Here is a 14,620-nt window from a genome sequence, read left to right on the forward strand (position 1 = left end):
ATGTCTATAACTTAATCAAATAATAGTAATTAATTATTTTAATTTTTAAAATTAATTTTTATTTAATTTCATCTAATTAAATATAATTTTGATCAAATTTAAATTAAATTTTCAAAAATCCAATCCATCATCACCTTTACCTATTTTTTAAACATTAATAGATAATAACTATTAAAAAAGAAAAAAAATACCATATTTTTATTTAATCTTGTTAAGGATAGCAAATGCTGAAAAAAAAAAGTAATTAACGATCATAGATATTTCTATTTATCCATGTACCTATATTTTCATTTATCTTTTTATTATTAACGTATGTCTCATAGAATCACCATAATAAAAACATTATTCCAGGACTCAATCCCATTTTTGTTCTGAAAAGGATGTTTAGGTTCTTATAAAATACATTTGATTTGACCTTTCATAACATGGCAAGATTATTTGTAATAAAAATAACATTTTTACTTTAACTCGTGAATTTTCTTTATTTTTGTCATTCTTTATGCACTAAATTTTGCAATCAGATTTTCCCAAAAGATCATTAACTGTTTAACACTCTTTTCTTCCGTGGAGTGTGGAACTAATTCCCAATATTTCATGCATAGCCATTTGCTTTTTAGGTTTATCCAAAACACACGTACTTTACATGATTGCTTAAGTTATGTCAATGAAACATGGATTTAACTCACCCCTCTTATCATGATGTCAATCTAATAACAATCCATGCTTCAATAATTTCAATAATATTATCTCACTTTTTTGTTTTTTTTTTTATTGACTTTAGATATGTGACAAATGGAGAATGAATGCCAATAGATGATGATGTAATGACTTATAAGTATAGATGTTATTATATTTAAAAAATTGAGATAAAAATAGAAATATACAGTTTTAAATAGTTATATAATTGTTTAGTAATTTAGAACTTTTTCTAATTTATACATATCATAATTATTATATTCTTAAAATAATGACATGGGTAGGGATAGAAACATAATTATAAATAAAAAATTGAAACTTTGTGAGACACCAAGTAACGTGAATGACCTTTTCATTATATATTGCCAAAATATATAAAATAAAAAAACTAAGAAACTGATGGATATGACATAAAGGTCAACATGTGTGTGCCACTTCAGACTGAGGTTGTCCCAAAGCAAAGGATTAGTTAGTTAATTCATTATAAAATTTTGCGTGGTGGGACCCACCAACAGATTTTTTTTTTTTTTTTCTTCTTCAAGAATTTAGGGAATCAATAAGAGAGTGACAGAAAAAATAATTTCCAGAGGGATATTGAATTGCAAATTTTGTTCAGACAACAAATTGGCATTATCTGATCTTTTTCTTTTTTTTTTTCTCCTTTTTCATTTGTGGCGTTAAGGTGAAGGATGTGAAAGAAAAACCAATACTTTTTCCAAAGGGACGAAGGAACAACGTAACGTTAAGATGGTTTGGCTTTCCTCCATTCCTTGCATTTCAAACTTTCTCGCCCTCTCTTGGTATCTGGATTTCCTAACCAAAGCTTGAACCTTTTCCGCTGAATTTGTCACCCTGATAAGATTTTATTTGTTACCAAATTCTGGGTCTTCTTCTCTCTATTCAATCCCTTTCTGTGATAAAACCAAAGGGTAATTTCCTTCACCTTCAAATCTGACTTGGTTTGTCCTTGTCCCCTCTCTGAGTTGGGATTTGTATCGGCAGAAACAAATCCTGATTTGGAGAGAAGGGTGGTGCATTTTGTATTCCCAGAACCCAGCCCAGTTGATTTTTCAGTAATTTCAACTTTGAGGTTTTGAGTTTTGTTTCCTGATAGTTGCTGCCACTGTTATATATATAAAGCTGGTTATCTTGGTTATGCGATTCTTGTATCAACCTGACTGTTGTATCTTTTCCATTATTTCCTTCTGCTATTTTCATAGGTTTGTGTGAAGTTCTTTCCTATTAAACGATCTTTTTGTTTGAGGAGAGCTTTGCGTTTGGTTTTAGATTGGTTATCTTGTGTGTGCAATTGATTCATTGGAAAAATAAAAAACCTCTTTTTCTTATGTTGTTGAGTGGATTGAACTGTTGTGGACTAGGAGGAGTGGTATCTTTGATTAGTTTATTTAGTGTTGGATTGTTGGGTTCAGAATGTGGAGGAAAAAGATTCAGGTAGGAGAAACGAGTGAAGATAGAGGAGATCATAAGAAAGCAGAAGATGAAGGTCCCAGATCATATGACAGCGATTCCTTGGTGCTTATATCAATGGCTCACGTGTTGAAGGATGAAGGGAACAAGATGTTCCAGAAGCGGAATGCTGAGGGGGCTTTGGCAAAATATGAGAAGGCCCTGAAATTGCTTCCAAGAAATCATGTAGATATTTCTTATTTAAGGAGTAACATGGCTGCGTGCTATATGCAGATGGGTCTCCGTGAGTATCCTAGAGCAATCAATGAATGCAATTTGGCTCTTGAAGTAACACCAAAATATAGTAAAGCTCTGATGAAGAGAGCAAGGTGCTATGAAGCTTTAAATAGGCTGGATTTTGCGCTGAGAGATGTTAGTACTGTTTTGAAGATAGAGCCAAATAATGTAATGGCATTGGAGGTCTCAGATAAGGTGAAGCATGCTCTTGGAGATCGGGGATTAGTCGTAAATGATACAGAAATTGAGTTGCCTCCAGACTATGCCGGACCTCCTATTTTACCTCTGAAAAAATTAATGAAAGAAAAGAGTCACAAGAAGAAGAAAAACAAAGAGAAGGTGAAGTCTCTTGATAAAATTGAAGAAAAGCAAGCTGAGGAGAAATTAGGAGAGAATAAAGCTGAAGAGAAGGCCGAGGACAGTCGGAAAGAGAAGAAGGCTAACAAATCTAAAAAGAAGAAGGCCAAGGGAAAAAATGTTGAGAAAAAGGATGATGTTAAGGAAGTTATTGAGGAAAAAAGTACTGGTAGAAGTGAAGATATACCAAAGAAAGCAGCAAAACTTGTTTTTGGTGAGGATATAAGATGGGCTGAATTGCCAGTTAATTGCAGCCTCTTTCAGCTAAGGGAAGTTATTTGTGATCGTTTCCCTAGACTAGGAGCAGTTCTTGTCAAATATAAGGACCAAGAGGGTGATCTGGTCACTATCACTTCTGACGAAGAATTAAGGTGGGCTGAAACAGGATCACAGGGTTCTATCCGGCTGTACATAGTGGAAGTTAATCCTGAACATGATCCATTCTTTAAGAAGCTTAATGCAAAGAATGTAGAAAAGGTTAGTATTGCTAATTCTCCTGTGAATGGATCTGTGGTGAAAGGAAAGGACATTATTAGTTTATCTTGCATTGAGGATTGGATAATTCGGTTTGCACAACTGTTCAAGAACCATGTTGGGTTGGAACCTGACAGATATTTATATTTTCATAAATATGGTATGAAGCTCTATTCAGAGGCTGTGGAAGAGACAATTATAAGTGAGGAAGCTCAAGGCATATTTGATATTGCTGGAGGTAAGTTCCAAGAGATGGCAGCTCTAGCATTGTTCAACTGGGGAAATGTGCATATGTCCAGGGCAAGGTACAGAGTTTATTTTACAGGAGATTCTTCTAAGGAGCATTTGCATGAACAAATCAGAAGTTTGTATGAATGGGCGTACGAAGAATATGAAAAATCTGGGGAGAAGTATGAAACAGCCATTGAAATTAAACCAGATTTTTATGAAGGCTTCTTGGCACTAGGCCAACAGCTGTTTGAGCAAGCCAAACTTTCTTGGAATTATGCACTCTGTTCTAAGGTAGATTTATCGACATGGCCCTCCTCTGAGGTTCTTCAGCTTTACAACAGTGCTGAGGATAGCGTAGAGAAAGGAATGCTTATATGGGAAGAATCAGGAGAGCAGCAATTGCAGGAAACTTCCAATCCGAAGGATATTTTATTACATTTGCAGGACATGGGGTTGGACCAACTATTCAAAAATATTTCAGCAGATGAAATTGCTACACAGGTGGAAAATACGAGGTCTCAAATGAATCTTCTGTGGGGTACCATACTATATGAGCGCTCAATAGTGGAATTCAAGATAGGGTTACCGGGATGGAATGAAAGTCTTGAAGTTGCAGCTGAGAAGTTTCAACTTGCTGGAGCTTCTGCAACAGATATAGCTGTAATGTTGAAGAACCACTGTTCAAATTACGGTACATTTTCTTTCCTAGTTAGAAAATTTATAGCTGAACAGATACATATTCATATATACTTACAACTTTTCCAACAGGTCTTGGATTCGAAATTGATGAAATAGTCCAACCATGGAATGAGATGTACAACGCTAAAAAGTTGCAGAAAGGTGTTCTATCGTTCCGTTTGGAGCCCTTGTTTAGAAGAAGAATATCTAAAATATACCATGCCTTTGAGCTTGTATGAGTTGCATCTTTTTTCTGCAAGTTGTTGAGGAATAACAGAGCCAACATCCACATGGTTGCTTATGTGACTGAAATGCTATCGTCATCATGAAGGTAACTGAGAGTCCTATGTTATTTCTTTTCTTTTAGTAGTATTAATTATCATGCGTATTAATCTAAATGTTTTGTTCTCTTTTGTGTACATGTCTGTAGAATGAGACTAGGTGTATCTTGCAAAAGTATATTGTAGATTCGAGCATTGATAAGTAACTGTAGAATATTGGTTTTCGCAGGCGAAAATTAATGTCTTTATGATCATTGCAGTAAATTGAGAATTATGCTTGAAGTTAGCTATTGATCGGTTCCTCGAAATATCGCAATTTCTTTTTGACACTGTTTTGACATTTACTATCTGCCTTCTAATTCTGAATGAAGTCTTGTCATTGATTATCAACATGCTATGTGTTAAAGTTTTGTTAATTTCTTGCCTATCTTTTAGAATCACTTCTGCAAGCTATTTTAAAATGAACAAGCTGCTGTGTAGATACCCTTTCTTCATAGCATAAACAGTTGTTGACAATATATAAGAGGTTTTCATATGAAGTTCCTGGCAAGGACTTCAATAGTTCAATAAAACCTACAAACCCCATCACTCAATAAAGGATTTTAGATTGCTATATCATACACCATAGGAAGATTAAATGTTATTTGGAAGAAATACTTTCACAAGAATAAAACAGCATTTAATAGAAATTAACTCCTGTCAGAACTAGGTTAGAAATATATAGCCGAAGGTCACTTCTTCTGCATGAATCTTTGAGAAATAATGTCAAAGAAGTTAATATTCAGTTGAGTCAATTGTATCAGGCTGATTTGATGAAAATGGATTTGTTTATGTGATGACATCAAGCCTTTGCTTCATCAGAGGACAGTGTGTTACTTTGAAGATTAGATGCAAAAAACAATTGTTTTGGACATATATAGCTTGTATTGTATATTTTACATTGAGGAAAATAACAAACTTTTGGAAACATCTGAGTGTTTTGTAATAGCAATATATGCAGGCAATTGGAGAGAAAGTGAAGAAATCCTAGATCAGAAATTTTGACTGTGGTGAAGTACATTATGATTTTATGGACCTAATAATCTGACATTAGCAGTTTAAAATTGTGATACATACTAAGATATTACATGTACATGCACCAACAATTTTCAATTTTTATTTGTGAGGCATCTTAGGTAATTTTGTGATTATTCTTTCCCATACTTGGACTCTCGAGATTTTTATCTTTAGAATTTGCTTTGCTGTAGATTTTCTCCCATCAAGTTTACTTATAAAGTAAAGTTTATATTATCTTATAAGTGACTTCTGCAATTTAAATGATTGTATTTATACCTTGAATATTTGTTGTAGTTCATTGTTCTGTTACCAGACATCATGTTTTATTTTACTTGAACTTTGTATGAAAATAAAGAATTATTTTATTGATAAAGAATTGTTTTACTTGGACATGGGTTGTAATCACAAAGCCTTTGTTAAGATTATCTTTGATAAATTGTCTACGAATGACAATGCTTTGGCTGACTTGTTATTACAGTACAATTAATGTCAACCTTTATTTTAAGGTTATTTAGTATGATTTTCATCTACACATGCACCTTGACTTGAGTAAGGACTCAAAATTCAACTTTTTGCAATAGGACTAGTGTTATTGATATCAGATAATGGAAAATATCAGCGATCCAAAAGTCCTTTATAAAAAAGATATCTGAAGCCATAACGGGTTATGACAGAAACAGTGCGGATAAAGATAATATAAAAAAGTATAATATATAGGAGGAGCTACTGGTTCAAAACTTAATAATGAAGGAGTTGTTGGGTCAATGTGGGTAGGGTGGACTTGCAATCTGTGTCAGTGGCTGCAAAAGTAAGAAAAGAAAGAAGATTAGAGTTTTCACTAACTGCATAAGTAATCTTAGGTCTAGTGTGTGATAGAGAAATAAGTTTTCCTACCAATATATTGAGTCTTGTTATAATTTTAGAAATAAGGAACTAATCCTATATAATTAAGAATATCTATATTATATTATATATATATATTATTAAGAACTTTTTATTTGTTCTCATATCATATTTTTATTATTAAAGGATATCAAAGCTTCTCTACTTATTTTATTGATTCCTTTTCTCTCAATATTAATAAAGCACCTGTATTGTCTCAAAAACACGATTTTAGCTAAATGCTTTTGTCTTTCCTACATTTTAACATGGTATCTCAAAAACACGATTTTAGCTAATGCTTTTGTCTTTCCTATATTTTAACTTGGTATCCAGAGACTAATTGAAAATGGCGTTTGCTTGATAGACCCATTATATTTGTAGGATTTTCTTCTAAAGCTGCACTATGAAACACATTCTTCACATCCAATTAGTGTAAGTTTCAACCAAAGTCAGAGTAAGAACAACTCTAACTATATTCATCTTTGTTGAAGGAGAAAATGTCTCGTTGTAGTCAATTCCATACGTTTGAGTGTATCCCTTTGCAACCAATATGATTTTATGTTTTTCTGTTGTTCCATTTGCATCATATTTCAATGTAAATATCCTTTTGCACCTCACAACCCTTTTGTTTCTTGGTTTGTCAATAATCTCCCATGTTAAGTTTCTTTCTAATGCATTCATCTCCCCTCTCATGGCTTGAGTCCAATGTTCACTTTTCATGGCTATTAGATTGAGGTAGGAATTTTTGTTGCCTTAGTGACACTAATTATACTTTGATGTTTATTAGAAAGATCGTTAGTGCAATCATATTGAGAAATAAGATATTTAACACATGATTTTTTTTCTCTCAATGCAATGGGCAATGAATAAATTCTCAATGGTAATTATCTCTTTATTGTTATCTCCAAGGATTTTCACCTCTACATAGACAACTTTTCTCACTTTGGAATCAAAGTAGGTTATTTCCTTCTTTGATAATCAAAGTGGGTTGTAACCACAAAAACTCGATACGATAGACTTGACATTAGGGAGAAGGGGGAACAAAAGATAAAAAAGTCTCCATAAGACTAATGTCATTTAATACACGAGAAGGTAACCTGTTAATGAGGTATGACACTTAACACAACTTCTTTCCAATAAGTTTCAGGAACATACAACTAGAAAAGGAGTCCTCTAGCTACTTCTATAATCTGACGATTCTTCCTTTCTGCAACCTGGAGTGTTTGCGTTACGTATTAAATTTGGAGAATTCATGATTCACATATTAAGTATCATTATCTGACTTAATTCTTTTGACATATTTTCTATATTGATTTTGGACAAAATGGAAAAAATTAACAAAGATTTAAAAATAAAAGTAACGAACCATTTTAATAAAAGAAAATATATTCTAAAATAGTTCCCCATACATAAGAATGAATTAAGTCAAATGAAAAAAAATACCCTTTTTACCTCATAGGGGATAAAGTGCATGGTGATGCTTTGATAGCCAACACATCACATTTAAAAGACCCAACTCTTTAGTCTTTAGTAAACAGAAGAAGGAACAATGCTTTGATAAGATTTTGAATGAGGGATGACTGATGAAGCCGTATTTGGGAACTTATCCATGTTTTTGAAGTTGCTTGCTGGTTATGACCTTTATTTTGTTATGGTCCTTGGATTTCAATAGATACAATCCACTCTACAATCTACACCTCTTAGCAATTAAAATTGTCTTTCTTGTGCCAAGGTCCTGAAATACATAAGAGAAAAAAGGTTACTAAATAGTCCAAATCTTTTGTAAGTTTAAGTACAAATATGAGACTATTGGTCAGTTATAGGACATATAAAACATCCTTTAATACAGGAGATGTTTCTAAAGTTATATTCCTTGATCTGCATGACTACACTATCACCATTTGCGATTGTAACGAGAGTTTTCTAGTCATTTTGAAATAGGAATTAAAGAGCATAGGAAAGGGAGTCATGTGATCAATTTGTCCCAAATCAATAATCCAAATACCTTGAGACATATGACCAATAGTACTGAATGTATTGTTACCTTTCATGGATAGAGTATATGATCTAAAGGACTTTTAATTTTTAATAATTGATTCAATCATTGTTCTTGTTGAAGATCTCACATCAATTAGAGATAAGATCAAATTATAGTATATAAGTAGAGTGCAAACCTTACCTTACAAGTCGGTTTTGTGAGGTTGAGTGCATAAATCCACTAACTAAGATGATATCAGAATCATTCAAAGCCCATCTTAGTTAAGTTTGTTAGTGTTGAACCATCCACAAATATCTAATTTCATGCTCGCTCGACATGTTCAATCTTCTGTGTGAGGGTGTGTTCGAGATCCCATATCGATTAGAAATAAGACTAAATTATAGTATATAAAGAAATGCAAATCTCAATTTAAAAACCGATTTTGTGAGGTTTAGTTAGGCATAAATTCACTTATTAAGGGTTCTCAAACAATAAAGTTCTTTCTTATAAGCTTTCATTGAAGAAACAAATTACAAAACAAAGACGTAACAAAGAGAACCCGCTTAGCAGAAGAACCCAGAAACTCCAAAAACTCATGTACTAAAATTGGTGCCAAATGAGATGTCACTACCCCTGGAACGAGTTTAGGTCGGTGTGGAAGTAGTGGACATTCCTAGAGCAAGGCATGGGGTTGACACGCACTGATACCAAGGTGGCATATTATGGTGTATGAGGAGGAACTTTTTTGTCCACCATGGACCTCAATGATGATGGTTAACAAATGCTGTTAACCTGGTAGTGAAAACAAATTTCCCAAAATTGGGAGTATTGATACCAACTTGAACTTAAAGAAATAAATTATTTTATTGATACCAATCATACCAATTGTATTTTTATCATTTTTATTATAATAATGATTTTTTAAAAATAAAGATATAAAAATATACTGAAATTATTAGGAAGATTCTAAAGATATTTTAAAACAATTTTATTGACACATTGATGATTGGGTTTTCTTTGTTTTGGATAAAACATAAATAATGTATGTATTGTATCCTTTTCTTCCTGTACATCTACATTAGCTGCTTACACTCTTTTCTTCCTTTCACTAATATGGATGTCTGCATTTGAATCCAGAAAGAAATATATATTTCAGATTACCTAATCCAAGTTTAAAAGAGGTGTAGGTTGAGATTGTTGAGGGTGCAGAAACAAATAGCCTTTAGCTATGTGCATGATTGATACTGTTTGCTGCTATTAACTTCTTTTCTTTGCTCTCTTTCTTTGTTCATAAAATATGGATTACGTTTTATCATCTTTGTTGGCTTATTTTGCAGGTTTCTTTGCCTACTTTCTGTAGTAAACACTGTAGTTATAGAAAGAAACTATCTTTCACAAGAATTTAAAGGTTTGGGAGATTCTTGACAGGTGGGGAAGATGGAGTTGCAGAAATTACCTTTTTTTAGTTACTTTCTGCCTTTGCTCACATTGCCTTCCCTTTGTGGTTAGATTTATAGTGGCAGTAGGAAATTAAAGTTATACTGAAAGAAGTTGGGAGAGATTTGTTGTTTGTTTTCCTGTTTCTCTTGTTCAGTAGTTTATCCATATGTAACTACTTGTTGAATTAGTATTTCTAAATTATTCAACTTGCTGCACATTGTACTTATAAAGTTAAAGGGAAAAGCCATTCTAAATTTGTTTTAAAGGAAATAATAGCAGATTTTAATTCTTGCATTTTCATAATTCATTCACAGAAAGATTGTCACTTTACATTTGGCTCAGTAATTTTGGTTTTTGAACTGTTTGTCAAAATTAATTTTTTTCATTTGTTGTTTTCTTTACATTAATATTTTTCATGTAAATTTTCTGTTTCTGATATTTCACCAATTGTCAAATAGTTTGCTCAAATGAATTGAAAATGGTATTGTTCTATACCAAAAAGAGCATCAGCAAAAATTTCCTTCACCCCATTTGAAAAGAAAATCCCACTTCACCTCTTCAATTTCACCTTCACCTAAGATTTGATATTGCACCAAATTGTCTTCCATCTCTTGAAATTTAAGATTCTTCTGATTGTTAAGGTAAATGATCTATGTGTGTTTTTATTGAAAGAATTTTCTTGGATAGTGAAGTTTTTATTGTATGCATAATTTCTACATGTGTACCTAAGGGTTATTGGTTTGTTGTTAAGATGATTTATTAATATTGATTGACAATATCTGGTTTCCGTTTTAGGGTTTTGGGCATTTGGTACTTGGAGAGACGGTAACTAAGACTGTTTCTTCTTGCACCTCAATATGTTCTTTTGGCACCCCATATAAAATATGAAAAATATTTTTTTATTCTTATTGTGTCACCTCCATATTTCAGATTACATAATCCAGAATGTTATTCTGGATTATATAATTCGAAAATCTGAATTTGATAGTAACTTTCGAATTATGTAATCCATAAAACTAATTATGCATCTGAAAAAAGACTTTCAAATTATGTAATCCGGAAGCTAATTATGAATTTGAAAAATGACTTTCAGATTACGTAATCCATAAGAACATTTTTGGAAATAAAAATTTTATGGAGGTGTGAGAAGAACATACGAATGTGGAGGAAGAAACGGTCGTAACTAATTGAAAGGGACTAACCTTAAAAATTGATCTACTACTTTTATTTTAAAATATACAAATTATGAAAGTTAAAAAAATGTAGGGGCCAGGGTCCACTGTACAAGGTGGATCCATCACCGTGGTTGTATTTGATTTTATGGTTTCCAACATGGTCAAGAAAATATCACTGGCTTCAGGCAAATTCTCACTAAACATCCATATTTTTATTTAATTTCAATAATATTCTTCTAAATAAATTATTTTATTTATTAACTATTTTCTATTTTTTTTATCAAATAATACACATTTGAATTATGATGATGTTCTTCCATGATATATAACATGAATCATAATTTTAACGAGTATTGAATTTTAACTTTATATATTAAAAATTATATTATTGTAAGATGAAAAATGGATTACACTCACACAACACAAATTTATATTTAAATTTATATTAAGCAATCCAGAAACAACCTAGCAAGGTATACTAGAAAATATCGATACAACGAATTTTCTGGTCAATTCACACATTCAAATGATAAAACTGCTTTCTTAAACACTACGATGGGAGAATAATGAAAGAAAGTGCTACGATTGGAAGAAATATTATTAAGAATAAATTCAAAATAAAGGAAAAAAAAGATAAAGGAGTGAAAAGTGAGATTATTTGTATTACGAGAAAAAGAGTAGAAAGTAAAGAGATGAAAGGATTTTTTTTGAAAGTTTGTGATAATTTTATTGATATAATAGATTTTTTAAAAATTGAAAAATTATATATTTATAAAATAATCAAATTATCCTTGCTATTAATTAATTTTAATTAAATATTAAATTAGAATTTTTTATTATTTCATATATAATTATTCGTAGTTTTTTGTTTTTATTATAATTATTTATTCTAATATTATTATTGTTATTATTATTAATATTATCATTTTATAATTTTTATTATTAATTTTCTATTATTATTAATAGTTTTATTATTATTTGTAATATAAGAAATAACTAACGTCTTTCTTTTCTAAAACATAAATAAATTGAATTCAAAATTATGTCAGAAGATTTTAATTTAGATTCAATTAAAATTATAACATTAAACTTAAAATAAATTCAATCAGGATTGTAAATTAAAATTTCACAATTAAATTAATAAATAAATAAATTAAATATTAAAAAACTAAATTCGTAATTAAGATTAAAACAGACAAATTTAAAATTATAGTATTAAATTTAAAATAAAATTGAGACAAATATTGCAGAATTAAATTCTAAATAAAATCAATATATAATCAACTAAAAATTATATAATTAAATCAAAAGAAAAATTAAATAAAATTGCATAAATAAATTTAAAATAGATTCAAAGAAAATTGAAAATTAAATTCAAAGTAGAATTATATTAAAAAAATAAAATCAGAATAGAATAAGTTAAAATTACTGAAGTAAAATAAAAAAATAAAGTTTCAATTATGTACGGAAAAATTTTCATGGTTAAAAAAATATATTCAAATTCAATCTGTGTTAAAATCACGTGAACATGATTACTTGTAGATCTAAATCTAGATCCCTTGAATTTCACATAGACGCAAAACACAATCACAATTTATAATTTATGCGAAATTAAAAAAAAATGAACAATCAGTTAATTTGAATATAAAAGATTTGAAACAAATTCTAAATCTAAATCTAGTTTCAGGTTGAAATTTTATATCCAAATAAACACACCTTTTCATTTTAGATGATTTTAAGATTATATATTTTAATTGATTGTTGTTGTTTATGATTTTGAAATTAACTATTTAAGGTGATAATTCTAAGAAAATTCTCACCGGACACAACCAAGTGATTAAATAAATGTGAAAGGTCACTTCAGAAGGAACAAGAGAAAAACGTAAGAATAAGGTGATTATGATGCAAGGAGCGGAATATGGAATAATTTAATATTTCAAAAACATACATTTAATTAATAAAATAATAAAATTAATTGAATAATAATTATTCTAATATTGTTCTTATTATTATTTAATAATTTTAGTAACTCAGGGTTAGGTTAAATCTTAATTAGGTTCAACACATAAAGCTTTTCACTCAATTTTGTAGAAAAATTGATATTGTTAGGTTGAGTTGGAACCTAATCACAAATAACACCTAATTTGATAATCGAGTCTTTTGATCACTCAACCTAGTAAACATTCTTAGTTAAATAAGTGATCTAAATTCCTATATTTTGTACATTAAAAAAATATAAAATCCACTGCTGAGTACCTTTAATCTATCATGAGAAAATAATCTTAATAAATAACAAAAAATAAACCAATACAATCACAAATATACATATTAAGTAAGCTAATCAGATACGTTTGATAAATTAACAAGTTGTTAAGATAAAATTTAAATAATTTTGATACCATAATAAATGTTTTTAATATTGTAAAATCAGCTTCTAATTTAAAGTTCGCATCAACTTAAATACTATATAAATATCTTTATTTTTAATTACCATTCAGACTCATTCATCTTATTACTATATCTGAGCTTTTACTTCATAACCAATTCACAGCCATCTAAAGTTCTTTAACCCTTCAAAACTCTCTAAATCCACCAAGAAAGAAAAGGGAGAGTGAATAATTTGTGAGCTGTTATAATCTAACATAAACATTATTTGTGTGTCATTATGCAGTTGGAGACTATTTTAGGAGTATAATGTTGCAACCACTTCACGTGATGTGGTCCATAATTTGAAACCAAAACAGATTTATCAGGAATATAGGAAGTGATTTTGTTTGAAGTTCCTTCAAATCTAACTTTTGAATTTTGTGATATCTAAGATCTTATTTGAGACTAAAGCACAAATGAAAGGCCATAAAGTTAATGGAGATGGAGTACTGATATAGGTTTGAATTTAGTTAAGAAAGTGGTTTCACTATCATCTGCATAAGCTCCATTTACAACATCAGAAAGTTGCTTCAATTTGTTTGGATGATTACGTTATAATATCCTTATCCGTGTTTATAGAAAACCAAATCACTGTGTTATCACTTTTTAAACTTGGATCATAATGCACTCAACTTCCTTGTCTTGAACACTATACACACTTCTATAGCTTATACCTATCCTTAAAGAAGACCTTCATCCCTCTCCACTATAATTCTATCAAGTTTTGTATATATTATTTGTGTAAAAGGTTTCAATCTAAATGTGAGTTTTGAAAAAGAGAAAGATATTTATATAATTATTTCACACTTATTATTTAGCACCCTGGAATTTTTTTTACTGTTATAACTCATTAGAGGGCCTCTATAAAATTTAACGTGATTCCAGTAGCTATGGTTTCTTAAAACATCAAATTTAATTATATAAATTAACATTTAATTTCAAGATCAGAACTCCCCACATCTCAAAATTATCACAAACAAAAATTAATAATAACGCATAAATCAAAGCTAATTTTCGACATTCGTTGCAATATTCGGTTGTAGAGACCAAATTTAGAAACTAAATATTTGATAGTTAAAATCTTGATTGCTAATTAGATACAAATTTAAAAACTATTTAACAATAATAGAAACTAATTTATAAATTAATTTTTGTTTAATTTCTAAAATTATATATAATATAGTTACTAAACTAATTATTTTTGTCTTTCTAAATATTGATTTCTATTTCATGATTTTTTT

At 30.0% G+C, this 14,620-nt stretch overlaps 1 protein-coding gene across 2 annotated transcripts; it reads left to right on the top strand.

Moving 5' to 3' along the window:
- Nucleotides 1–1,258: 1,258 nt before the first annotated feature.
- LOC137820887 (protein PHOX1) lies at nucleotides 1,259–10,047 on the top strand. 2 transcript variants are annotated; one of them, XM_090295553.1, is made up of 4 exons: nucleotides 1,469–1,625; nucleotides 1,917–4,153; nucleotides 4,231–4,471; nucleotides 9,675–10,047. In XM_090295553.1, exons 2-3 carry the CDS (start codon nucleotides 2,128–2,130, stop codon nucleotides 4,377–4,379), a joined length of 2,175 nt encoding a protein of 724 aa, XP_090151679.1. In that variant the 5' UTR covers nucleotides 1,469–1,625; nucleotides 1,917–2,127; the 3' UTR covers nucleotides 4,380–4,471; nucleotides 9,675–10,047. The 2 variants fall into 2 exon arrangements, with proteins under 2 accessions (XP_068481295.1, XP_090151679.1); XM_068625194.2 differs by having other exon boundaries at nucleotides 1,259–4,153.
- Nucleotides 10,048–14,620: the final 4,573 nt, after the last annotated feature.

This window comes from Phaseolus vulgaris, chromosome 9 (genome assembly GCF_051622355.1).
Source record: "Phaseolus vulgaris cultivar YP4 chromosome 9, ASM5162235v1, whole genome shotgun sequence".
Lineage (NCBI taxonomy): Eukaryota > Viridiplantae > Streptophyta > Magnoliopsida > Fabales > Fabaceae > Phaseolus > Phaseolus vulgaris.

What these genes read in the sequence shown, in the direction of transcription:
- LOC137820887 (XM_068625194.2), top strand. Translation starts at nt 2,128, where the DNA reads ATGTGGAGGAAAAAGATTCAGGTAGGAGAAACGAGTGAAGATAGAGGA. An exon ending in GAACCACTGTTCAAATTACG is followed by an intron (nt 4,154 to 4,230) that starts GTACATTTTCTT and finishes CTTTTCCAACAG; the next exon opens with GTCTTGGATTCGAAATTGAT.